Source organism: Gastrolobium bilobum, unplaced genomic scaffold (genome assembly GCF_033153095.1).
Source record: "Gastrolobium bilobum isolate Gb01-03AN ecotype WA unplaced genomic scaffold, APGP_CSIRO_Gbil_v1 utg7102, whole genome shotgun sequence".
Taxonomy (NCBI): domain Eukaryota; kingdom Viridiplantae; phylum Streptophyta; class Magnoliopsida; order Fabales; family Fabaceae; genus Gastrolobium; species Gastrolobium bilobum.
Window position 1 is genome coordinate 517,489 of NW_026898776.1, and position 26,409 is coordinate 543,897.

The 26,409-nt window shown below is 32.1% G+C and overlaps 5 protein-coding genes across 5 annotated transcripts; 2 read left to right on the forward strand and 3 right to left on the reverse strand.

The window, feature by feature from the left end:
• Window positions 1-493: 493 nt before the first annotated feature.
• LOC133284046 (probable F-box protein At4g22030) lies at window positions 494-1,782 on the reverse strand. Its single transcript, XM_061480998.1, has one exon. It carries the CDS (start codon window positions 1,739-1,741, stop codon window positions 494-496), a length of 1,248 nt encoding a protein of 415 aa, XP_061336982.1. The 5' UTR covers window positions 1,742-1,782.
• Window positions 1,783-4,132: 2,350 nt separating this feature from the next.
• On the reverse strand, window positions 4,133-5,728 carry LOC133284031 (probable F-box protein At4g22030). Its single transcript, XM_061480983.1, has one exon. It carries the CDS (start codon window positions 5,702-5,704, stop codon window positions 4,178-4,180), a length of 1,527 nt encoding a protein of 508 aa, XP_061336967.1. The 5' UTR covers window positions 5,705-5,728; the 3' UTR covers window positions 4,133-4,177.
• A 3,584-nt stretch (window positions 5,729-9,312) lies between these two features.
• LOC133283996 (probable F-box protein At4g22030) lies at window positions 9,313-10,566 on the reverse strand. Its single transcript, XM_061480931.1, has one exon. The coding sequence runs from the start codon at window positions 10,564-10,566 to the stop codon at window positions 9,313-9,315; it is 1,254 nt and encodes a 417-aa protein (XP_061336915.1).
• A 7,395-nt stretch (window positions 10,567-17,961) lies between these two features.
• LOC133284035 (peroxisomal membrane protein PMP22) lies at window positions 17,962-20,524 on the forward strand. The gene is made up of 7 exons (XM_061480986.1): window positions 17,962-18,215; window positions 18,456-18,554; window positions 18,903-19,004; window positions 19,348-19,423; window positions 19,683-19,753; window positions 19,838-19,923; window positions 20,039-20,524. Exons 1-7 carry the CDS (start codon window positions 18,144-18,146, stop codon window positions 20,085-20,087), a joined length of 555 nt encoding a protein of 184 aa, XP_061336970.1. The 5' UTR covers window positions 17,962-18,143; the 3' UTR covers window positions 20,088-20,524.
• A 2,026-nt stretch (window positions 20,525-22,550) lies between these two features.
• Window positions 22,551-23,828, forward strand: LOC133284032 (probable F-box protein At4g22030). The gene is made up of 2 exons (XM_061480984.1): window positions 22,551-22,739; window positions 22,830-23,828. Exons 1-2 carry the CDS (start codon window positions 22,551-22,553, stop codon window positions 23,826-23,828), a joined length of 1,188 nt encoding a protein of 395 aa, XP_061336968.1.
• Window positions 23,829-26,409: the final 2,581 nt, after the last annotated feature.

Here is a 26,409-nt window from a genome sequence, read left to right on the forward strand (position 1 = left end):
TACTTACAACATATTTTTATTTACAACCTCTTATAATCATATTTTAAACGTTGATTTTCGTCAATCAATGATTATCATTTATTGTGAATTAATAATTAATTAATTAATTTAATTTTAAAAAAATAACCGTTGATTGACAAAAATCAACATTATTAAAATATAATTGTAAGATTTACCAACAAAGTTCTACAAACTATTAGCAATTTTCTATTTGGAAGTTGGAACTTGAAAAGTCTACACGGTTATCGATATGTTAAAAGATAATGACATGTTATCAAAAAAAAAAAAGATAATGACAAACGAGGCTGTAATAATTTGACAAGATATTGTCAACGCACATTTTTTTTTTTTTGAAGTAAAAAAAAGTAATTTATTTACACATATACATAAAAAAAGAAGAAGATTAATATGTTAAATAGAATAATTAATACGAAATCAAAGAATTGTTAGATAATAATTAATACAAAATCAAAGAATATTGTTACATTAAAACTTAGAAAAGCTTGCTAGCAAATTCATCAGTGGCAGTTCCCTCTACACGAGAATAAGCTGATTTTCTTGCAAGATCTCTCAGTTGAGACAAGCTTCTTCCCAATTTCAAAGCCAACTTCATTTCAAACAACTCCCCATTTTCCCTTTGGTCTGCGTCTTCCTCCATTGTCTCTTGCACAGAATTATCTAGCATTTGAAAGAAGCCACCACAGTTTCTGTACATTTCAGACACCATCCCTATCTGCCCACCATGTTCAAAGGCATTAACAGCTGTGGCTAATGCACCAGCCATAACCGGAACTATTGCTGTCCATGAACCCTGGCTCACAAATGCTGATCCCACTGCTGCAATGCCACTTAGTAAAGGCCCTGCAATAGCCAGAGTCTTATTAATCTTCAACATTAAGTTCCCTAATCTCTCATAATCCTCCATGTCTTTTCTCTTCACCACTTCCATCACATCCCTTAGTTCAGTTTCTAGTCCTTCATTCCATCCATTCTTTTCTAATTGGTTTTTGTTTCTTCTCTTTGAAGATGGTTTTGAAGGCCACCAAACAGCTGGCTCAAATTTTGTAGGGAATTTATCAAGCATAGCTCCTAATAAGGGAAGTGGATAAGCTTTGTCAATTGCCAAAACCTTCTCCATTGCATCCTTCACATCTTCTATAGTAGGATTCCCAAGGGCTATCGTGGTTTCGATGTGGGACTGTAGTTGTTTAAACAATCTCGTAGCATTTCGTTGTTCCTCAGCGAGTTGTGAGGGTTGGAGTTTGTTCATCACAATCAACATTCCTGTGGAGGCAGAGAACAAAAGTGTGGATGATAACTTGAGAGCCAAAAGTGGCGCGCCAACGCCACTTGTGGCTGCAATACCAACCATGGAGGCTGCAGTTAGAGTAATCATGTTGATGGAGTTTAAGAGAAGAGTGTTCCAATTGTCACGTTGCTCGCCGATGTTGTGATGCATCTCCACTCTGTCAGCTACGGCTTCTAGAATTGCATATAGTTGAGTGGTAGCTTTTGACGTATTGGTGGAATTGTATGAATCATCTTGGAATATTGGGGTTGTGTGTGTGAAGCCATTCAATTCCTCAAACAGCTTTCTGCTTGGTTTTGTTTTTGGAGCTACGAAAATAGCTCTTGGGAGTTTTGGGACATGGATAGAGGATTTTATTCTTTCTGAAGAAGAAGAAGATGATGATGATGAACAAATAGAAGAAAGCAAAGATGTAACTTTTAAGGAAGCCATAAGAGTCTTAGATTTCTGTTGTAGTTGTGTGTGCTTGTAACTGGTTTCGTACTTGTGGATTTGTTGGAGGAAGCTATATCTGTGGTTTGTAATATATAGCAGCTAATGTGTGAACAAGAAGAGAAGGGGTCATAAGGAAAATGTTGACCGGCTGTTGAGTGTTGACTTTGATTTTTCGTTCCACTCTTTAATTTGTTCAAACAATGTCGTCTCATACTCGTATACTCTCTTGGGCTGAGTCTCCATTACCATGTGGTGATTTTGCATTGCAATCAAAGACTTTTTACTTCGGAGTTCGTAAGTTGGTATTATAAAACCCACTTTGCTTGTTTTCCAAGGTTTATTTTATGTCATAGACAACAAAAAAATGTCAAATATAAGGTAGGGTTCAGTTTGACAGCTACATATAAAATTTATTAATATACGTGAAAAAAATAAAACATTATTTGCTCTAGTTATTGATAAATAATCGTCTCACTTAAAGATTTAAGTTTTTAAGTGATGACCATTTAATGATTTTATATTATATATCTAACTGTTATAAAAAAATGAATAAGATAAATATTTGATTAAAAAATTAATATAAAATCCAGGTGTGTTAGCTAGGCGTTGGTATACCCACCAAAAATAAACATATCTAAAAAATGTAAAACGGGAGACCGTGTTCACAAGTTGAGAGGAAAACAATGTTCAACGCTTATTCAAATTTCTTGCAATGAAGGCCCCTTTTTTTGTTTTTTTGTGGCCTGCAATGAAGGCCTTTTAATTTGTATTATAAAATCACTTGCTTGAATATATACCACAAAACATTAGCTAACTCATCCATACGACTGAAAATGGGCCGGACCGGCTTACAGGAGTCTACAGCTCGGCCTACGTTAGGTCAGATCTGACCTAATATATTTCGTAAAATAGGTCGGACTTAGGCCTTGAAAAACCTTGTTTAATAAAAAGGCCGTAGGCCCACTTTCACAAGGCCTGGCCTATAAGCCTACAAGCTACAGGCCGGCCTATATTGTACTAGTTATTTTAAATAAAATAGAATAGAATAAGTATGCCTCGAAGAAAGAACATAATATATAAATTTAATCAATTGCAATTATTTATATCTTAATTATATTCGATTATATTTTAATAGAATCTGACTTTATTTCTTACATAGGAGAAACCAACATCTCAGCATGTTAGATTGTGTATATGAATATATTAAAAGATTTTTGCGAGAGGATATACTTACTATAAGCATCATGATGTGTTTGTTGGATTCATATAGTTATTTCAATTTACATAGTATGGATTTGTTTGTTGGATCTGATGAAATATATGTTATTTTGTTTGAACATTTTGCTTTTGAAAGCGACTTAAATGCAGATTGTATGAGTTTTGTTGTGATTCATGATTCTGTTTGGACGTTGAAATTATGATTTTTGGTTTAGCAACAGAATTTGAGTATTTTGTAAAGTTGATTCCTGGTTCTGCTTGGAAGTTAAAAATTAACAGGCTAACGGGCTAGGTCGGGTCATTTGTTTTTTTATAAACGGGCCAAACTAGGCTTACAATTAGACTTGTACTAGGCTTGGAACAGGCCAAATTGAATTTTTTTTACATAAGTTTAGACTTTTCAAAGCAGAGCTTGGCCCAACCCAGCCCACTTTCACCGCTAGTCATACATGTTTACTAAACGTTAGTGTAGATAGACATCGTCGTCAATGACGATGGTACGTATTTAATATCTATGAATCTGATGACTATATTTGTTTCCAAAAGGTTGATATAATATCCTGGTATAAAAGATTAGTTTATGTAATCCAAAAAAAAAAAAAAAAATTAGTTTAATGTTTCTTATATTATAATAGCTAAAATTATCTCCTATTCAGATTATATAGGGTACTCTTATCATTATTACTTAGCATGTGTTTGGTTTTGACTAATTCTGAGAGAATTTCTTTTTAATTCTTTCAATAAAATTTTAATGTTAAATTATTTAAATTCAAAACAAACTAATATGAATACATTCTCAATATATATACTTGTGTTTTTTCATTTTATATATGGTAAAATATACTTGTGATATTTAACTCGAACTTTGAGACAATAAGGCTTAAGGGGGATAATCCCTTTTTTTTTCTTATCAGTTTTATTTTTACATAATTAGAGATGTCAAGCACAACCTGAACTTAACCAACTTGGGAAATGCAGCAATTATAACTTTTTTCTTAATACTTAATAGGGTCTTTGTGGAAGCAATTATATAATATCCGATGGTCATCGTTATTATAGCACGAAATTGTGAATAATGTACCCATATCTCATATATATCTACACCATTAAATTACATCTTCATCTAATTAGTCTATATATACATTTAAACAAAAAAAATGAAAGAATGGTATCTAAAGAGTTTAAACAAGAAATTAATAAAAAAATGTCGATATCTTAGAAGAGTTTGCTGGCGAACTCATCTATATCACGTGATCCTTCTATACGATATGAAGCAGATTTAGAGGCAAGTTCTCTTAGCTGCGACACGCTTCTTCCCAATTGCAAAGCCATCTTCATTTCAAAGAGCTCCCCATTTTCTCTTTTCTCCAAGTCTTTCTCTTCAATTGTGGATTCAATTGTCTCTTCAAACATCTTGAAAAATCCACCACAGTTTCTGTACATTTCAAACACCATGCCAAGTTGGCCTCCATGCTCAAAGGCATTAACAACAGTAGCCAATGCCCCAGCAAGGACAGGAACAAGAGCTACACATGATTGATCATCACCTGCAAAGACAGATCCTACAGCTGCAATTCCAGTGAGCAAAGGTCCTGAAATAGCTAAAGTCTTGTTGATCTTCAGTACCAAGTTGCCTAACCTCTCATAATCCTCCATGTCTTTTCTCTTTACCACTTTAATAACCTCCCTCATTTCCGTTTCCAACTCCTCATTCCATCCATTATTGTTCTTAATCTCCATCTTATTTGCGTGCAGTTTATCATTGTTCAATCTACTTTTAGGCCACCAACTAGCTCCTTCAAACTTAGCTGGGAACTTTTCAAGCATTGCTCCCAACAAGGGAAGTGGGTAAGCTTTGTCAAGCGCCAAAACCCTCTCCATTGCATCCCTCACATCACCTTCACTGGGATCTCCAATGGCGATTGTCCTTTTGATTTGGGTCTGAATCTGCTTAAACAGTCTTGTAGCGTTCCTTTGTTCCTCAGCAAGTTGTGATGGTTGGATTTTGTTCATCACAAGCAACATCCCAGTGGCAGAAGAAAATAAAAGAGCAGAAGATAACTTCATAGCCAAAAGTGATGCACCAACACAACTACCCGTGCTTGCAACACCAGCCATAGTTGAAGCCGTGAGTGTTATCATATTGATGGAGTTTAAAAGGAGGGTGTTCCAATTGTCACGTTGCTCTGCAACGTTGTTATGCATTTCTATTCTGTCAGCTACAGCCTCTAAGACTGCATAGAGTTGCATATTGGCCTTAGAATCTGTAGAATTAAATAGATCATCATCATCATGATCATGTAGTATTTTGATGTTGTCATTCTTTTCCAATGGAGCTTTGGCTTTAACTTTGGACCTGTCCAATTCCTCAACCAGATTTCTCGTAGATGCTTTTGGAACAGAGAAAGAGCAATTGATCATAGAGCAATTGATTCTCTTTAAATAAAAAGAAGAAGAAGGAGAAGAAGATAAAGGGTTAAGTAACGCTGAGGCTAAGGAAGCCATTATAGGCGAGATTTTGGATTTTGTTTCGAACAGTTGTTGAAGGCAGATATGTAAGGTTGGGTACCTTGTGTGCGCGTATTTATAATAAAGAACATGAACAGAAGGTGCTAGATACAGAAATAAATTAACCAGTTGAATGGGTCCACTTAGCCTTGCATGTTCATCACTTGCGTCATCTTGTGTTCTTGACCGGTTCCTGTTCATTATATTATAGACATGGCTTGGTCTCACTACCATGCTAACGTGTAGTAGTCATGTGAAGTTAAACATTCTAAAAGGCCTTCTTTATTTTCCCTTCAATTACATAGAAAACACTAAATTGTGTAACATTAATTTTTAAATACGATCTGTATATCTTATTATTGTATATATCCATACATCGATGCAATATGCCTTTCGAGGAATTTTAACAATGTCCATTCTTTAACGCAAAGGTTTTTACTTAGTCTATTAAATCGCTTGTAAATATTGTCGAGTTTGAATATAGAATAATACATGGTTGACCAAAAAAAAAAGAATATGGAGTACGTAAGCGCTGCCAGTTCATTATGAATTTCTACGTACAAAGAAAATTGGACATATTCTTCATGGGTGTGCTTAAGCTAAACATAGTGGTGATTGGTTCTGTTTTGAAACAAAAATTATCTTCTTCAATTCTTTCGTTTGATCATTTAATCATTCATCCGGTTTGGATTTCTTTTAAAATCCTATCCAATTTAATATAATTTTATTCGGTTTGAATTGAATCTTTTTCGATATTTTGAAATGCTTAAAATTTCATTAATATAAATCGCTAGTTATATCAAAATAAAGTCATTTATGTGTATAAAAAAAATAAAAATAAAGTCATTCAAAATTACAAACCACTTAAAAATTCAAGTCTTCAAACTAAAATAAGTTTTTAAAACTCATGAAGAGTTAAAATAGATTAATAGACAATAAAAAAACAAAAATAAGATAGTTTGCTATTAATAACATCCAAGATTTCGTTCTATCAAAAAAAAAAAAAAAAAACATCCAAGATTCCAAGTCATCGTCTTTCGAAAATAATAAATACATAATACGTTGAATTGATTTTTACCAACCAAACCGAAATTCGATCCAAACCAATTAAATTGTGGGCTCTTTTTCGGTTTTTGTTTTTCAGTTACTGCGGTTTGAATCGGTTAATGAACACCTCTAGCTAAATAGATATTTTAAAAAAATAAAATAAAATCACGGCATATATACATGCTTAATTTTCGGGGTTGACTGAACGAAGTGATATATTAAGTGGACACCAAAAACATAACTTGTGTCAGTCATACGATGATGACACGTGTCATATATATAAAAATAATAAGAATAATTAAATAGTATTACTTTGATAAATAATTTCAAATTATATTATTTTAATATTTTTTGAAAAAACATACCACTTTGATTTGTTCAATCTTCAATCTTCCTAATTTTCGATCTGATTCTGATAAAGCAAAATTGTACCGATTTGTAAAACGAAGACATATCAACTTGTTTGTTCAGTAATTGACAAAGCGACTTATTGATTGGAAAATGTATATGTAAACTCAATAAACTTTAGTTACATACATTTTAAAAGCTATTGACCGGTGGAATAGGGTTGCTTACTCTTCTTGGCTTTAATCAAATTGATTAAATAGTATAAGCTATCTTTACTCCAAAAAAAAAAAACACATTTGAAAACATTATTAACAATTTAAAAAAAAAAAAACCTTCATCAAGAATACATGCTTGAAGACGACTTCTATATTCAATATGTCTTTCATTTTAGTGAAAAGTTGATCAGATGAAATTCAATCGATCATAAGAATATAATTTGACATTGAAAATTTAATTAATCTGTTTGTTCTATTTATATAGATTGAGTCAAAGATCGAGCTGATAAAATTCAATCATAAGAATATATAATTTAAAGAAGGAAAAATTAAGAATTACACGTGTCATTTAAAAAAAAGTTGAGAGATTAAATGTCTCTCTAAGAGTATACCCTAATTTAATAGATGAAAATTTATTGCTGATTAATTAGTTTAGGCCTGATATCTAATCTGGTTTAAAATTTAAAAATACTTCCACTAAAAAAATAAGAAATTGAAAACAGATAAAAACATGAAATTAATAGAAAATAAGAAATAAATATTAGGATTTTGAAAACACTAAAAAAATAAGAAATAGAAAATAACAGATAAATATATGAAATTTATGTTTTGACACCATTGTCAAACTTTAAAATTTGACATCAAATTAAATCTCAAGTGTTGATTTCTCTCAATCAACGGTTATCATTTATTATGAATTAATAATTAATTAATAAGTTTAATTTCCAATAAATGATAACCTTTGATTGCTGAAAATCAATGGTTAGGATTTTGACGGAATCTATTTTCCGTCGAAATTTTTGACGAAAAACAAATTCCGTGGAATATTTCGTCAATAATTTCAACGGATTTTTTTCGTCAAAAAATTTCGTCGATAATAAATACATTTCTAGTAGTGGATCCTGACCCTATATATATATATATATATATAGATATAGGGAAAAATATTTCTCCGGCAGCATGAGACACGTTTATCTCCGACAATTCCAAAACTACGTCGTTTTGTTTATTTATTTTCTTATATTAATTGATTCACCTTTGAATGGTTATGATTCCCTTTTTCTCTCTCTTCTTGTACCATCATTAATCCATCTTTGTACAGTTATGATTTAGTGGCCGGAGATAACGTTATCTCAAGCAGCTTGAGAAACGTTAAGCCCATATATATATATATATATAGGGGTGGGATATTCTTACACCAGTGTAAGAGTTAGAAGTCTTACACTCAATCTTGACCATTGATCCACTTGTATCCAATGGCTCACATTACTGAAAAATTAGAGCCTTTATATATAAGTGTGATCAACGGACAAGATTAAAAGTGTAACTTACACTGGTGTAAAATGATCCTGACCCATATATATATATATATATATATATGGGATAAATATTTCTACAACAACTTTATATAAGCTTATCTACAGCTGCCATTTTTAACTATATTCTCCCAGGAGAATATAGTTATAACGTTAAAGTTGCTCTTTTCTCTCTCTCCACGTCAGCAAAAAAGTTCTGAAAAGTAAATGAGGAGAGAGAAAAGAGAGCAACTTTAACGTTATAACTATATTCTCTCAGGAGAATATAATCTAAAGTTGCTGTAGAAATACTTTTGCCTATATATATATATATATATGGGATATGATCAACTTACACCGGTGTAAGAATAATAAGTCTTACTTCAAATCTTAACCGTTGATTTCCGTGCATCTAATGATTGAGATTTATTGAGAGTAAATAATTAATTAACGAGAGAGACGTAATAAATCTTATTAGTTAGATGTACAAAAATCAACTATCAAGATTTAATATAAGATTTATTATTCTTATACTGATATAAGAATAACCTGCCCCTATATATATTCAACGAAGTGTGAATAATAATATATTTTTGGAAGTTATTAAGAGTATTAGAAAATGTTAAAAGAAAAAGAAATGAGAGGTGCTTTTTAACTAGAGATTATTCAATCATCATAAGTAAATGTTTTATTTTATTATATAGATATGGGTTCCAAATAAAAAAAAAATTAAAAGTCAAAGGTTTACATTTAAAATAGAAATTTTACATTTACAAATTCTCAAAACAAATATCGTAGAAGACCAAAGACTGCGGATCCTGCAGGTTCTCATAAAGAAGTCTGTCTAAAACTAAGTTCCGTTTCTATATCAGGTAAGGTAACTGCACACAAAGAATGAAAGAACACGTATTAAAAAATAAAAAAAATGTTTCTTTGATTAGAATAGCTTGCTTGCAAATTCGTCTATGTCAACTCCTTCCATACGATAAGAAGATGACTTCGAAGCAAGTTTTCTCAGCTCAGATACACTTCTTCCCAATTGCAAAGCCGTCTTCATTTCGAACAACTCTCCATTTTCTCTTCTCTCCAAATCTTCATCTTCTAATGTTGATTCGATTGAAGTCTCTAACATGTGGAAGAACCCAGCAGAGTTTCTGTACATTTCAAATATCATGCCTACTTGCCCTGCATGCTCAAAAGTATTGATTGCTGCAGCCATTGACCCAGCCATTAGGGGCACAAATGATACCCAAGAACCATTGCCAACAAATGCAGATCCTGCTGCTGCAATGCCAGTGAGTAAAGGGCCAGCAATAGCCAAAGTCTTGTTGATCTTCAAAGCCATGTTTCCAAGCCTGTCATAGTCCTCAATGTCTTTTCTCTTTATTACCTTAATAACCTCCCTCAGTTCCATTTCTAGTTCTTCATTCCATCCATTCATTTTTTCCATTCTCTTGTTATGTGCTTTTCCTTCTTGTGGTTTGTTTTTCCTTTGGAATTGAGTGGAAGGCCACCAAACAGCAGGCTCAAATTTTGCAGGGAATTTTTCAAGCATAGCTCCCAACAAAGGAAGTGGGTAAGCTTTGTCAAGTGCCAAAACCTTCTCCATTGTACCCTTGACATCTTCCTCTGTAGGATTTCCAAGAGCAATTGTGGTTTGGATTTGGTTCTGAAGTTTCCTGAACAATCTAGTAGCGTTGCGTTGTTCCTCTGTGAGTTGTGAGGGTTGGATTTTGTTCATGGCAAGTAACATCCCAGTGGCAGATGAAAACAACAGCGCAGAGGATAGTTTCAGAGCCAAAAGTGGTGCTGCACCAACACCACTTGCGGCTGCAACACCAACCATGGTTGTAGCAGTGAGAGTAATCATGTTGATGGAGTTCAAAAGAAGGGTGTTCCAGTTGTCACGTTGCTCTCCCATGTTGTTGTGCATTTCAACCCTGTCACCTACAGCCTCCAAGATTGCATAGAGTTGAACAGCGGCATTAGAAATAGTAGAATGCTGTACATCATCGTTTAATAATGGGGTTGTGTCTTTGAGTTTTACTTCCTCAACAAGCTTTCTTGTACGTATCTTTGGCGCTGAAAAATCGAATCTTGGGAGTTTTGGGACATGGATTGCGGCATTTACTCTCTTTGAATACGAGGAAGAACAAGAAAGTAGTGCTGATGAGGTTTGTATAGAAATCATGATGTGGGTTAATTGAAGCTTTTTCTGTATATGGGGTTAATTTGCTTTGTGTTTGGGACAGTGGCGTTGGGTAAAGTTTTTGAATGTTTTGATGAGTATAAGGTGAGGGTTAGTTTTTATACTAACGAACCAAAAGGAAGAGGAAGGAGTCAGAACCAAATAAAAATCCATGATTGACCAGTTTCATTGACATGGTCTCTGTTCAAAATTCCCAGCCTTGTGGCTTGGTTTGGGTCTCAAGTCTCAACATGCGACTAGTAAAACCACAAGGCAGCAATGTTTTTTTTTTTTTTTTTTCGGTAAATAAGCAGCACTGGACAAAATATAATATATAGTTCTATTTTATGCTTGTTATATTTTAAAAATATGATAAAACAGGATCATGAAATTACAAAATAATATATTTTAATTTCATTAAAAGAGATAGAACCAATAAAAAATAATAATGAAACCATCAATTCCATTCTGTCAGCGTATTTGCATGCAACTCCTCTACTAGCGCTTTTTGTTTCAGTTAGCAATTTTTACTTCTTCAATACATTGGCTATGACTATATCGCACTGTTAGATAATGTCTTTAATTTGAAAGTGTCATTGGACATACGAATTACGCATTTAATTTTGAAAATTGAACTTTCGTTAGAAAATAGTTCTTGTGTGGACTTTATCAGCAAAAATTAATTTAAGGGCTAGTTTTGAATTTAGAGGCACTGAATTAAAAAATTAATGTTTTTAAGTCAATATTTATGCTGTTGTTAAGAGTTGATTTGCTTGGTGTTACAAAAATATAAAATCATAAAAAAAGTTTTCGTTTAATAAATAGTTAAATATTATAGAATTTCGTAATATAGGTATATGAGTTTATACATTATTTATTTTTCAAATTGGGTACTTATACGAAGAAATATGTTAAAAAAATATAAAATTATTAAAAAAAACTTTAATTTAATATTTTTTAATATATTCAGAATCGAACATATTATCTACTACCTACTATCCACCCTATCTTACCACTAGCTATCTCTACTGGCTTAATATTTTAAGTTATCGACTTATCAATTTTTTTTTTTACTTAATTGAATCGATTATTTACTAATAATAAAATCGAGCACTTATTCCGATAAAGTTTAATTTCAAATTCAATTTCAACGACGGAAAACTATTTGTCACGTTTGCTTTAGAATCACTTACGTCTCTGTGATTTTTTTATCACATATATTTCTGTGCTTTGTAAAAAATAAAAAATCACAGGAACATAGATGATTTTGAAGCAAATCACATGAGCATTGGTGAACTTTTTCCTTATTTTTTCATGTTAGTAAGTCATCATTTTGTGTGTAATATTTTTTATTTATGATAGACCCAATTAAATTATGTACGTGTAAGAATTTTTCTAGGCACTATCCCGTAATTGTGTGCTTCGGGGATTGATGAATAATAAAAGTCAAGAGTAATGTGCCGGGTAAAAAAAAAAAAGAAGCCAAGTCGACAACTCTGACGTTGCTGTATCAAAAATTTGTAGCAAAATCGAATTGAAAAATGACTATAAGTACTAATGAAGACGATGATGTTTCGCAAAAATCATTTTTACATTTCATGTATGCATACTTGTAAAATATTTATTTATTGCTTGAAAAATAAATTCACTCAAGGCTAGATTTAATTAGTTTTGACTTTTTTTTTAAACATTTTAATTTATATTTATTTGCTTGTGTAGCGCAATGCATATTTCTTTTTAGAGAATCTCATATTTATAAATTTTTTGTTTACAAACCCTTAATGCATATTATGTTTGACCTCTAATATACTATTGAGTAGAGTATTACCGGTCAGACATAGTATAGTTAGTGCCTATTTGGATCCTCTCTTTTTTAAGCTAGAAGCTACTTATAAGCATAAGCTATGCCAAACAGGTTTTGGGAAAAGCCCTTTTTTTATAATGAAGAAAAAAACTAAAAACTAAGTGCCTGTTTGGATCCTCTCTTTTTTAAGCTAGAAGCTACTTATAAGTATAAGTTAGGCCAAACAGGTTTTGGAAAAAACTCTTATAATGAAAAGCTCTTTTTTTTTTATAATGAATAAAGAAGCTAGCTAAAAGCTCCTAGAAGGAGCTTTTTTTTAAGCTCTTATCTGTTTTTCTTGAATTATGTGTTTTTTTTTTAAATGAAGAGTGATAAAGATAAAGAGAGATAATTTTCTTGAAATATGTGCTTTTAAGTAATTTTTAAGCTAAAACTTTTATGTAATTTCCAAACAGCTTTTAGCTTCTTTTTTTTAAGCTCTTTTTTTTAGCTTTAGCTTATAAGTAGCTTCTAGCTTAAAAATAAGAGGATCCAAACAGGCTCTAAAAGCTCCTATGAGGAGCTTTTTTTTAAGCTCTTATCTGTTTTTCTTGAATTGTGTGCTTTTTTTTTAAATGAAGAGTGATAAAGATAGAGAGAGATAATTTTTTTGGAATATGTGCTTTTAAGTAATTTTTAAGCTAAACTTTTTATGTAATTTTCAAACAGCTTTTAGCTTCTTTTTTTAAGCTCTTATTTTTAGCTTTAGCTTATAAGTAGCTTCTAGCTTAAAAATAAGAAGACCCAAACATGCACTTAGTAAGTTTGTAAAAAAAAATTTATAAATGGATCTTTCTCCTTTCATTTTTAGGGTACGCAGTGTTTAAAGTGGAAAAATGAATTGATAGAAATTCAAATAGATATACTTTATGACTTATTTTTTGTGTTAGAGAATATTATAAATCATTAGAAAGACCTTCATCTAACATCTTAAGATTTTGAGTTGAAATGATTCTTTATATGGTATCAGCTTCAGTGAAATTAAATAAGCATAAAGTAAACTAAAAAAAAAAATTGTGCTATGCAATATCTACGCTTCAAGCCCAAAAGACTATTACATGAGGGGACATGTTAGAGAACAATATAAACTATTAAAAAGACTCTTACCCAACACCTTAAAATTTTGGGTTGAAATAGTACAATTTATGGATTTTGCTTTCAGTAATTTTGTGTATTTTCAAAGGAAGGATTATATTCACATTAACATTCATAAAAATTCATATTTTTTATCTTTCTATAGGCATGTGCCCATGTTTGATAACGATTTTTGAAAACAATTTTTTATTTATAAAAATAAAAGAATAAATCCATAATTGTTTTCATGGATCGTTTTTTAAGAAAGACAGAATAATGCAAATTAAAAACGAAAAATCAAGAACAAAACTTGAAGATGTTTTCCACAATTTGTTTTTTATTTACTTTAGATGACAGGCCGTAACTTTTTGTAAATATGGCAGCCACCTTTTTTTTTTTTTATCTTTTTCTTCCTTCTGATTTCTGTGAGCATAGCTTAAGCTGTTTTAGGATGAAAGCTTGAAGTACCCACAGGAAGAGGGAGACAGAAGCTCGTTTGGATAGTGTTATGAAGTTATATGTGAGGCCCATTTAATATAAGGCACAATAAGGGTCATCCAAAATTACAAATATGATATAATCAAAGGAGGATATCTATGAAAGATATTAATCTTAATATGACAGTGTTAAACATAGGTTTGAGTTGCTAGAAAAGACACAGAAAGTCTAGAATCCTAATATCTATAGATAAATCTATAAATAAGAAATAAAACCTATATGTATGGCTATTCTCTCTATTACCGTTATGTTGTCACTGTGCACACACATCGCCTAATTGGCGAAAGCTGCCTTTTATTCCTTTGTGCACAATGATATGCTGAACTTAAAGGTATCTAACTCATAGGTACCTTAGAGAGCATATAGATTCAAAAGAAACTTACTAGCCTATTAGGTTAAACATCTCTGTCTTCAGGATATAACAGATGAGCTTCCAAAGGTGATTTTTATGCCTTGCTTATTTTAGAAGTTTTTTGTTTACAAAAGCTAAAACTATTTAGATTTTTTAAAAAATATTTAGCTTTTGACTTCTGGTTTTTTTAGAAGAAAAAAATTTTAACTTAAAAAAAATAGATTTTTGAATTTTTTATGATTTCTGTTTTTTTTAAAAGCAGGCATCTAAATAAACTTTTTCTGATCATTACTTTTTTTTTTGAAAAAAAAGTATCTTTTGAAGAAGAAGAAAATTATCCAAAAGGAACATTTTTTTCTACCTTGAAGAATAAAGCTGACATATAAGCATTATCATAAAACGAAAAGTGAACTACTACAGGTGCTAGCTCGTTAGGCCCTAGCCCGCGCAGGCTAGAGCCAAAAAAACCTGTATATTAAATAGTCTGCACGAGCTAAAAAGTTATATAATCTCACGAGTTAGGGTAAGCCTGCAGGCCAATTTTTTTTATTTTTTTTTTCAGATTATAGCTACTGTAAATTAACATCACTGTGTGTGGTGCATCTAATATATACTCTATAACATAATGTAATTTATATATTCCACTCTGATTATTTCCAGAATTGCTTAATAGGTAATATAAACTATCTACTTTGCTCAAATGGTATGCACGCCACAAACATTTTATAGATGCAGAAAATACCATTAAATTGCTAAGAGACAAATCGAAATTTATATGACAATAATAAACCCTAAAAGTAGGAACTATGTGCCGCAGTACGGGGTAAAATCAAAATAGACCATCACTTTAATCTTACAAACAAGATAAACAAGTAGCAATAACATAATAACTTATATTTATATTCTTCAAGAAGCTCCGGTAGTAGATAAGTGTCTGGTATCCACCTTTGAATTGTTCACTAAACAACAACCCGAGGCAAGCGCTTTGCCAAATGAGAGTCCACCTTTGTGATTACCTACCAAGTTCATCAATACTTCATTAGTAGCACAAAAGAGATGAGGGTTGTTAGGGCTATAGTCAAAAATAACCCTACCAAATGTGGGTTGAAAAAAAATGAGGCTGAAAATTGGGGTTGAAGGGCTGCTCTGATGGCTCTGGCCTATTTTGACAGGTCTAGGCGAATTCATCTATATTGCATTTTCGTCCATACGATAGGAAGCAGGTTTTGAGGCAAGTTCTCTTAGCTGTGAATGTTACTGTGTTTATGACAACTGAAGCTGTTTGAATTGCAGATGAGAATTATGATATATAAAGTGTTGGGAACTCGGTTCCCTCAACTCGGCTTAGAAGCCTTTACGGAAGTCAAATGTCAAGTTAGGAGCTCAACTCTTCAATCAAAGGTTGATCTGTATTTTCAGGTCGACCAACGCAGCGTAAAACGAAAAACACAGAGGAGAGAGAGACAAAGAAGCACACAGGCATATTTTAACATGACAAAATCTTCTCCAATATGAAGAAGTAAAAACTCATGGAACACTAGTCCAAAATCAACTTCTACTATGAAATAATGGGTTACAAAAGATCAAACTTCACCAACAATGGTAGTACACTCAAACCTCACCTAAAATAGTGGTTTTCTCTCAAACTTTTCTAAGGAGGTCTAACATTCAAGATTTTCCCTAGAGGTGCTCTCAAAATTAAAACATTGAACTTTTCACTCAAAACCTTCAAAATTCTCACAAGCCAACCTTTTTCTCTCTTTTTCTAACCTATCTTCATTCCACAACTAATGTATTTATAAGGGAAGGAAAAAAATTACGATTTTAGGATTTTTTAGACCTTCAGAACTTTGAGCTTAGTATTAAAGAGGAAACCGAACCGTAACCGTAAGAGAAGACTTGACTCTCCATATTGACATAAATAAATTTCATACCCTTGCCTTGGCCCTTTTCAACGTTCAACAGGCCACGGACGTAGTAAAGCTACCAACTATTCCTAGTTGGGGTATTTATTCAAGAATGGAATGAGCTATAGATACAAGTATATAACCCATATCATATGGATCATTTTGTGTTTTTTCCGTCATTGTTTTTTCAATCCTTTTATTTGTAATTTTTTTTTTTAATATCAACTTTTGTCCAAAGTTCTAATAGGTTCCACTAGAAATTGTGACTCTCACAAATCAAATCTATTACCCCTTTTTGAACAGGTCAAATTTTAAAATCTAGCTCAGACGTTGCCAAACCAATTACTCTTGGGTTTGTAATTTAGTTTTATTGCTTGTATTATATTCCCTCCTGTCACACTGTATAGGTAGAGTTTGGTATTTTATTTTAGGACGAAAGAAACACTAATGTACTAGTAAACATTACATTTTTGTTTGATAAAAGTCAATGATACCTTAATACTTTATTGATTAAGTGCAACTAAGTTAACTAAACTAAATATAGATAAGAATCTTCAAACATCGACCATCTGGAATTTTAAGAGCCAAATGCATTACACCAAATACCTCCTAAGAATATGCAAGAATCTCGGCAAAATTAAATGTGAAGATGCTAAGGATATATATATTTTAAATACTGATATATTATTAATAAAATATTAATCATAGCATTTGCTTAATAAATTATTTGTAACTTGTAAGTGAAATGAAGTTATGTACTAACACCCACTAATATTAACATATTAATAATTAATATTTATTTTATTTAAATAGATAATAATGTGATAGTAAATAATAATGAGTCAAAATATTAATAAATGTTAGTGTAACACTCTTTTACGTACACTAATATTATATATTAATTAAACTCTAAAAAATTACAGAATAAATCATTTCATGTATTATTTAAAATGACCAAATCATTTGAAGCAATTTTACTCATTTTCTTTTCTAACATTTATTTTGTCTCATCTCTCATTACTATTTATTTTTAAGTAAACAACAGAGAATCAGAGACCATTTTATATTACCGAATCATATTAAATGACACATGCAGGATCCTCTAAAAAATAATAATATATCAATTAAAATTGATTTAGTACTCAAATAATTGCACAAGAATCTCTTTGTATCTCATACTCACAAGTCAAACATGGACCATCCGGAATTTCAGGAGGCAAATGCATCGCACCAAACAACTCTCTAGATTATGCGAGAATCTCAGCCAAATTAAATGTGAGGATGCTAAGGATTAATAATGATATTTATTTATTTAGGTCAACATGCTCAAGGTATTTTGTTTTTTGTTTTTTTGGGTTAGCATGCTAAGGGTATCTGAAGTTACATGTCTTGCGTTCTTTGGGCTTGGGCTCACCCTTTTTAAATGGATCAGGGATGAATTGTCAATCTCTATATTTACCAAATCCAAACGCAAGTTTCTACCACACAAGTGAATGTGGTCCATTTGAGTTTGAGCTGCAATTTCAGTTTCAATTTCTAACACAACAAAATTCCAACAATTATAAGCCAGTAATTAAAATTTCATGTTTGTGATATGAAATTTTGTTTCTAACTCTCTTTATAAGATTTTAATTAAGTAAAGTACATGAATATTTATAAAGAGAAATTTTTTAACAGAGAGCTCCATTATTCTCCTTGTAAACAACCCAAAACGAACAAAAACAGAGAAATATGGCCAAAGCAAAATAAAGAAAAGAGAGAGAAAATGAAAGCAAAATCCAATAGCGGATAATGTCCTGTCCTTCCATTTTGGGAAGATATTTTGAAACCGCAACGATAATAAACAATCATTTTCTTAAACATTAGTCACAGACCCAGTTACCCGTTTCCAGTCAGAGGAAGCAAGATGGGATCTTTAGTTAAGAAGGGACTGAACAATTACTTGAAACAGCTCCAGCAACATCCTTTGAGAACCAAGGTCTCTCTTCTTCTTTTATTTCCCTTTACATGACTTGCTTTTCCTTGCTGCTTTTTTTGCATCCATTTTCTTTGACCCTTTGTTTTTGTTAGTCCTAAAATAGCTACTTTAATGGTGGTAATAGATTGGTTGTGGGTTTATCTGGATTGATTCATTTCATCAACTTTTCCCCATTCATTGTGGCTAATCTAGTGTATTTTTTTTTTTTTCACCCCTTCTTTTGCTTCACTGTTAAACCAGATAATCACTGCAGGGGTGTTGTCGGGGATCAGTGACACTGTGTCTCAGAAGCTTACTGGGATACAGAAAATTCAATTCAAACGACTTCTTCTCAAAGTGGTGAGCTTCTTTTCTTTTTCTAGTTTTACTCTTGTCCTACCCAAGTGCTAAGTAGTATAGTAACCTTTTGACTATTGAGGATGATGGACTTGGGTGTGATAGAAAATTGGTCCTATGTGATTAAAAGCTGTTGGTAAAATTGCTGAAATGATTTTTTTTTTTTCACCCCAAAAATAAAAAAATACCATGTTGCTGCTCATTAATTCATTGTTTTGATGAGCTATGCCATGCATAAATAGATAGAAATGCTTAAACCTTCATATTTTAACTACCATCGTTTGAATGGCTTGTGCTTTTGGTTGTTATATGTGTGCATCAGGAATCATATAAATCGTTTATTGTGTGCAGATTTTTGGAGCGGCTTATCTTGGACCCTTTGGACACTTCTTTCATATTATACTGGATAAAATTTTCAAAGGAAAGAAAGATTCAAAAACTGTGGCCAAGAAGGTGAAACTGCAAAACCTGAATTCAGGCATTATGGCTAGCACTTATGTCATCATTCTTCTTTTCTTAACAGTAATTACAGCATGAACAATCAGTTAACTTATGCAGTGTTTCGAACCCTTTGACTCCAGAATTTGCAAACGAAATGATTTACTTATCCTATCAAAAGTGGCAGGATTTACAAATCATGTAATATTACACTCAAATACTATCTAAATGAATTGAATTCCTAAACTAATATCATCCCCAACATATTTCAAACAAGAATTTATTTATAATTAAATGAAGTCTTTTTATTTTTGATATTTCTTCTTTCTTTGCTTTTTTTAATTTTTTTTAATTTCAGGTTCTGATTGAACAGTTGACATCTTCTCCTTGGAACAATTTGCTTTTCATGATTTACTACGGATTAGTTGTTGAAGGTTAGTCATGTTTTCAACATCTAACTTCTTTATTTACATTGAAGGAACATGGATAGAGATGTAGTCAGATATAGGTGGAAAGAGTGGACAAATAAAATAATTCTTCAGTGTCAAAAATAGATTACCAAACACCAATGACATTCCGGGTCAACTATTTATTTATATAAAAAAAATCTGAAATTATTATTATCCTAAAAGTAACGTGTAAAATGGCATGCCTGGCTGGTAGTCATGTTTATGATAAAAAAGTGGACTGCAGGTCGACCTTGGGTGCATGTGAAAGCTAAAGTTAAGAAGGATTACCCATCAATACAGTACACAGCATGGACGGTAATCTTCTATTACAATTGTAGAGAATAACAAAATTTACTGTTTGTTTCAAAACTTTTGAACCCCCAATGAATTGAACTGCAGTTTTGGCCTGTTGTGGGGTGGATAAATCACAAATTCATGCCTCTTCATTTCCGTGTTGTTTTCCACAGCTTAGTAGCATTTTGCTGGTACTTATTTTGTTGTTTTCCTTTTTTTCTCTACTTTCCTTTACTTCTTAATCATCATTCTTTTTGGTGAACAGAAACAAAATTGAGATAATTCAGCATGTATATTTTATTTCAGGGGAATATTTTTGAACCTTCGAGCACGATCTATGGCATTGACTAAATAAGATTTAAGTTTACAGTCTTCCAAGTAGATGCTCCTGCTTGCTATGAGTCTATTACTCCTCCCAGGGTAGTATGCATCAGTTTAAAGGAATGGGAATATTGTGGCAGGCTCTTTTCTGTTTTATGTAGGCATGATTAAATGGTGGTGCTGGGAATTTGGAAGTTCGTTAACTTTATCCTCGTATGCAAACGTCAATGGATATTGGAAACAAGACAGTAATTTAGGAGCACACGGTTCGTTGTTCATGACAACTTTGCCATTGGGTGAATACATTTTTGGAGAATTATTGCATCATCCTAGAGGAAGTGCTTTTTCTTCCTCCACCATCTCATGCAATTACTACTATAAACATCGATCCACAAAAACAATGGTTATAATTGATGCGCTATGATAAAAATTCTGAAGGTTATAATTTCTCTACATTTTGCAATTTATAATATGTGGGTTTCATAAACAAAACAACAAAGTTAGGAAAATATGCAAATTAAAAGAGAATATTGTATTATTAAAGACTGGCCCGAGGTCTCACGTAACTCTATATTTCACGAACGGAGAAAGATTTGTTTATAATTTTTTTTTTTTTACATATTACATTAAGTATACACTTTCTATTAAAGTATGACCGGTCATATTTAATATAGTTTGCAAGAGTTTATAAACAAAAAAAGTTTGTAAATATATATTAATAGAAAATAAAATAGTAACTCCAACTTTCATCACCTAAACTGAAGATCCCAGAGTACTAAAAACGACACTTCCAATCTTGATATGTCTCATTATCCGGACTCACCACTCATTATGTAAAAGGTTGAACATTTGATATTCAAAACACTCGCTTCTCGGCCTTTTTCCTCACCTTTTATTTTTACGAAACTCACCTCCTTAAACACTGAAACTTATCTCTTACAAAGACACTGATACTTTATATCAGAATCATTAAACTAATATACAACCTTATCATTGGTTGCACACTCAAGCTCAGACTTTACGAGTGAACCTAAGAACACTTAATACTTTTAAATGAAATAGGTTACGAAGGGAGTGCAGCATCGCACGAAAGTCTCAACGACACAAAACTTGTGTTGTTGAGACATAAGAGGAATACGTGGAACGTGCTCTGTTTGAAGTCATGTGAAACAACTCTTCGGGTTAGGTTTCTGATTTCAGCATTCGCACAAGAGTCATGCTTTTGCTTTCATCATCATCGAAATTTAGTTGTTACGAATTCCAATTCAATTTATTTAGATATATGAATTTCATTATAACAACCAAAATTTTATTGTAAGTCATACTATACAATTTTTTCGATGATTTTATTCCTAAAATATTTTTTTCATATTACTAGTGTAAATATATATTTTTATATTGGAAATATATTGAATTATGACAATTATAAATAATCAAACACTTAATAAGAAAAATGAAGCCTAATATTCAACTTGGGAAAAAGTGATGGATGTGTGAACATGAGATGAGTCTTTGGCTCTATTTACAGAGTTTTCGAAAATGATAATGCGAAGGATTATAAGAGGGAACTAGTCAGAAATAGAAACCTCTGACCATTTTAAGATATATATCCATCAATTTCAAAGATATCGTATACCGTGGACAACCGCGGCCCCCTAGACATGAACCGTGGAAAACATTTTACTCAACGCACGTGAATGAACACAATAAATTGTGAAAAAAAAAAGAACTTTGAATTATATGTTAGTAAACTCTGTCAAAATATTTTAATTAATTAAATGCATGGCCATGCCCTAAAATATTAAACATAGCCATGTGACATGGTTTATTGTGGACATATATGTACGTTTTATTATTGCAGATATTATTATAGTATTATGGTTGTTGGTTGTCAAAAAAGCTAGTTAAAGTATTCAAGTAGAGTTTTTATTTTTTTTATTTTTTTGCAAGGTCATTATACTCTTTCTTTTCTGAGAGTGATTTATTTTAGGAAAAAATGTTTGTTCTTCTAAATGGCACAACTTATATCATTTCACTCTCACAAGGAGGTGGGATCCACATTTTTATATTTTTTTTTTTCCACTCTCTCTTCTTCTTTATCTATCTCTTTCTCTCACTTAAAATGACACAACTTTACATTCTTTAAAATGATACAAACTCCTCCCTTTATTTTATTTAATAAGTTTTTTAGTTGGTATACAGGTTTACTCGTTAGTTCTGTTGAAAGTCAGCAAAGGAGGGAAAACTCGGAGTAGAAGTAGACAGAGAGAAAGACAGACATAGATTTCAAAGCCCGGAACATATTCAATCTCATTCATCTGCTTTTATATATATATATATATATATATGTGTGTGTGTGCATTTGCTATAAGAGAAAGTGGCAATTCAATCCCAAACTAGTCTTCAATCCCATACACCCTTGCCATTATTTAAGGCCTACATATAACGACAGCAAGAGAACTGAATATCGAAACACCAGTGGTAATATTGCTTGCACATGGGAACCTTTCTCGTTTCAAGCAGAGTTTCTTCTTTTTCACGCAGCAGTACAAGAAGAATTCCTGCCACAAACAATGTATCGAAGATCCAGGTGATCAAAATCTCCACTCCAAGGCTTCCCAGGAGAAGTTTGGTGGCAAAATTGGATTATCTAAATAATTATTCTTCAGTTACCAACACAGCTCATGTAAAAGAAGATCCTTACTACTCTGGTGTCAACACTAACAATTCCACAGCACCTAGCAGAAGTACACCAAATTCCATGATGGTTGTTAAGCTCCATTTGATTATGGAGATTGTAGCAGATAGAGTGGAGATGCACAAGAATATTGGAGTACAGCGTGACGATTGGAACCACCTTCTACTGACATCTGTTAATATGATCACTTTCTCTGCTGCAACCATGGCTGGCCTTGCGGCTGTTAGTTCGAGTGGAGCACCTCTTCTGGCACTGAAGGTGTCCTCTACAATTCTTTACATCGCTGCCACTGGTTTTCTTATGATCATGAACAAAATTCAGCCATCCCAGCTTGCAGAGGAACAAAGAAATGCAGCTAGATTATTCAAGCAGCTTCATGGAGAACTCAGAACAAGGCTTTCTTTTGGGGATCCTACTGAAAGTGATGTTACTGAAGCAATGGAGAAACTTTTGGCATTGGACAGGGCTTACCCACTTCCTTTATTGGGCTCAATGCTAGAAAAGTTCCCTCAAACTGTGGAACCAGCAGTGTGGTGGCCTCCACAGAAGCAAAGATATCAAAAACAAGAAAGGTTTGGTGGGAAATTGGAAGGGAATAATGGATGGGATGCAAAGTTGGAAGAGGAAATGAAAGAGATTGTGATGGTTTTGAAGAAGAAGGACATAGCAGAATACTTGAGGTTGAGTAAAAAAGTTTTAAACTTGAATAAGATATTGGCAGTTTCTGGTCCATTACTCACTGGCCTTGCAGCTTTGGGTTCTGTGAATGCATCTTGGCCTGTGATGCTTGGGGTTATTGGAGGAGCTTTGGCAGGTGTTGTTAACACATTAGAGCATGGTGGGCAAGTAGGGATGGTGTTTGAGTTGTATAGAGCAACCACTGGCTTCTTTAAGCTCATGGAAGAGAGTATAGAGCTAAATATAAACGAACAAGATCCTAATAAAAGAGAAAATGGGGAATTGTTTGAAATCAAAGTCGCACTACAGCTAGGTAGGAGTATCTCAGAACTCAGGGAATTTGCTGCTGCATTAGATGAAGAGAATGGTTGTGAAGAGTTTGCTAGCAAGCTTTTCTAGTATTATTACACCATGTGTACTAACTACTAAGCATTTTTTCGTAAATAAAGTTTCTAGAGTTTTAACTTTGTTCATATTATTCATCAAACTGGTTCTACCAGTTGTTAACTTTGATCCACGGCTAATCAGTTTTTGGTTAGGCCATCTTGCATTGTCTTTTTGCATTGCGGTTCCAGAGTATTGGAAACGATCGAGTGCAAAATTTAAAATTTATTAAACTAACAAAACCGACGTGATTGAGTACAGTTTGCATTTCTCATTCTTTTCTATCCATTTTTTTTATTTGGTATCTCTTTGCAACTCTATCCAATAAACATCACGACAACAAAGAATAATTTACATTAACGTTATACTTACATTTGGACAACGCAGAAATTCCCACGTTTAGAATACCTACTCTGATATATATATATATATATATATATATATTTAGGTAGGATCCTTTGATACAGTGTTAGATTTCAAATTTGACACCTTATCTGATAGCTGTTAGATAAAAAAAGATCAATAGTGTCACATGCTTACAAATCAGAGTCATTTGAAATTTAACACTGATGTCAAATGATCATATCTCATATATATATATATGTGTGTGTGTGTGTGGGGGGGGGGGGGGGAATCAACGTCAAATTTAACACCGATACGACACGCGACATGTGACACGACACGACACTCCGACACGTCAATCCTAAAAAATTATGGATTTCGACACGTTGGGACACGTTTTAATATTAAATAATATTTTTAATTTATATAGTGTATATTTCATTTAATATTTAATAATTTAACAAAAAAAATGAAACTAAATTAATAATACCCATCAACACGTTATAAAGATGGAAGCTTTAATAAAAAAAATAAGAACTGGGATGAGAGAGAGATATAATATCAGATAGAGAGATCAAATCATATTAGAGAGAGAGATCAGATACAAGAAGATACAACAAGAGCATCATAGGAATTGACAACAATGATGCTGAGATGATCTCTTATCTACTTAAAGATAAAAAAATAAAATTGATATGATCAGGTGGAAACTTTATTAATATATTTTAATTTTTTTTTAAATAATTTTTTTTAAAAAAATTTAAAAAAAAATTACGAAAATGTCATTTGACCGTGTCCGACACGGTCAAATTTGCCTGTCGGAATGGTCAACGTGTCGGAAAAAGTTGACCGCGTGTCCGACACCGTGTCGGAGCGTGTCGCCGTGTCGGATATGACTCTCCCTGTTTTTACAAGTGTCTGTGCTTCCTTGATATGGGGGTTTACAATTCTGCAGCTGCTGTACGTACAGCAATCAAATACTTGTCATATATATACTTGAAAACATTAAATATGGGGAATCATAACCATACAAAGGATGAAAGCATTAAATGTGAGAAATCATAACCATACACTTGTCGTTGCTGTACATAAAGTGGCTGCAGAAATTATTTTACCTATATATATATATATATATATATATATATATATATATATATATATATATATATGGGGTAGGATTCTTTGATACCGATGTCAAATTTAAAGTTTGACACCTCATTTGAAAGCCGTTAGATTAAAAAAGATCAATGGTATCACATACTTACAATTCAGAGTCGTTAATTTTTTTTGATCTAAGGACTCTCAGATGAGGTATCAAACTTTAAATTTGACACTGATTCAAAGAATCTTATCCCCATATATATATATATATATATATATATATATATATATATCCTTTGATACTTCATCACAATTTAAGAATTTAAGTCAATCAATATGTGGAAATATGTTAACCACGCCTATAGGTAGAAGGAGGTTGGAGCTAGTACAGGTCTTTATTGCTGTTTTGATGATTCTAAGAAAAATCAAAGATAACCTGTTGATCGGATCTCAACCTTAATAATTTTTTATTTTATTTTTTAATGATCAAGTAACAAAAAAATTACTTAATTTTAGAATTGCATTTACAGCTATTTTTGCAACTCCAAAAGATTCGTCAAAGAACAGCAATCTTAAAAATTGTCTTTTCGTTATTTGAATTGTGAATTCTTTTTAAGAATGCACTCACTTATTATTACATTTACTTCTTATAAGTTTAAATTATGGAAAAATATTTTCTCCTTTTAAAGAGAAAATTTTTCTTCTACTAGTGACTCATAGGCTTATAGCATAAGTGGGTCTCACCTTGAATTTTTTTCTCATTCTACTATTTTGTATGTCCCACTTATATTATGAGTCTTTAGTAGAAGAAAAATTTTCACCTTTAAAAGGAGAAAATGTTTTCCCTTAAATATATATATATATATATATATATATATATATATATATATATTTTAATTTATTATATTTATAAATATTTGTTAGCATTTAAATTAACTTATTATTTTTCTAGGAACATAGCTTCTGCTATGTACGGACACATGATTATTTTAAAAAAATGCGTGTCAGACACTGATATGTTTCGACATGCAGTTAATATTTTAGGATACATCATCAATCCTTCGACACGTTTCGACACGCTTTTTCGACATGCAATCAACTTTTTCCAACACGTGGTCAACGCTACAACACGTTTTTTTTTTAGAACTAAATT

What these genes read in the sequence shown, in the direction of transcription:
- LOC133284046 (XM_061480998.1), bottom strand. Translation starts at nt 1,741, where the DNA reads ATGGCTTCCTTAAAAGTTACATCTTTGCTTTCTTCTATTTGTTCATCA.
- LOC133284031 (XM_061480983.1), bottom strand. Translation starts at nt 5,704, where the DNA reads ATGGTAGTGAGACCAAGCCATGTCTATAATATAATGAACAGGAACCGG.
- LOC133283996 (XM_061480931.1), bottom strand. Translation starts at nt 10,566, where the DNA reads ATGATTTCTATACAAACCTCATCAGCACTACTTTCTTGTTCTTCCTCG.
- LOC133284035 (XM_061480986.1), top strand. Translation starts at nt 18,144, where the DNA reads ATGGGATCTTTAGTTAAGAAGGGACTGAACAATTACTTGAAACAGCTC. An exon ending in AACGACTTCTTCTCAAAGTG is followed by an intron (nt 18,555 to 18,902) that starts GTGAGCTTCTTT and finishes TATTGTGTGCAG; the next exon opens with ATTTTTGGAGCGGCTTATCT. An exon ending in CAAAAACTGTGGCCAAGAAG is followed by an intron (nt 19,005 to 19,347) that starts GTGAAACTGCAA and finishes TTTTAATTTCAG; the next exon opens with GTTCTGATTGAACAGTTGAC.
- LOC133284032 (XM_061480984.1), top strand. Translation starts at nt 22,551, where the DNA reads ATGGGAACCTTTCTCGTTTCAAGCAGAGTTTCTTCTTTTTCACGCAGC. An exon ending in CAGTTACCAACACAGCTCAT is followed by an intron (nt 22,740 to 22,829) that starts GTAAAAGAAGAT and finishes ATGGTTGTTAAG; the next exon opens with CTCCATTTGATTATGGAGAT.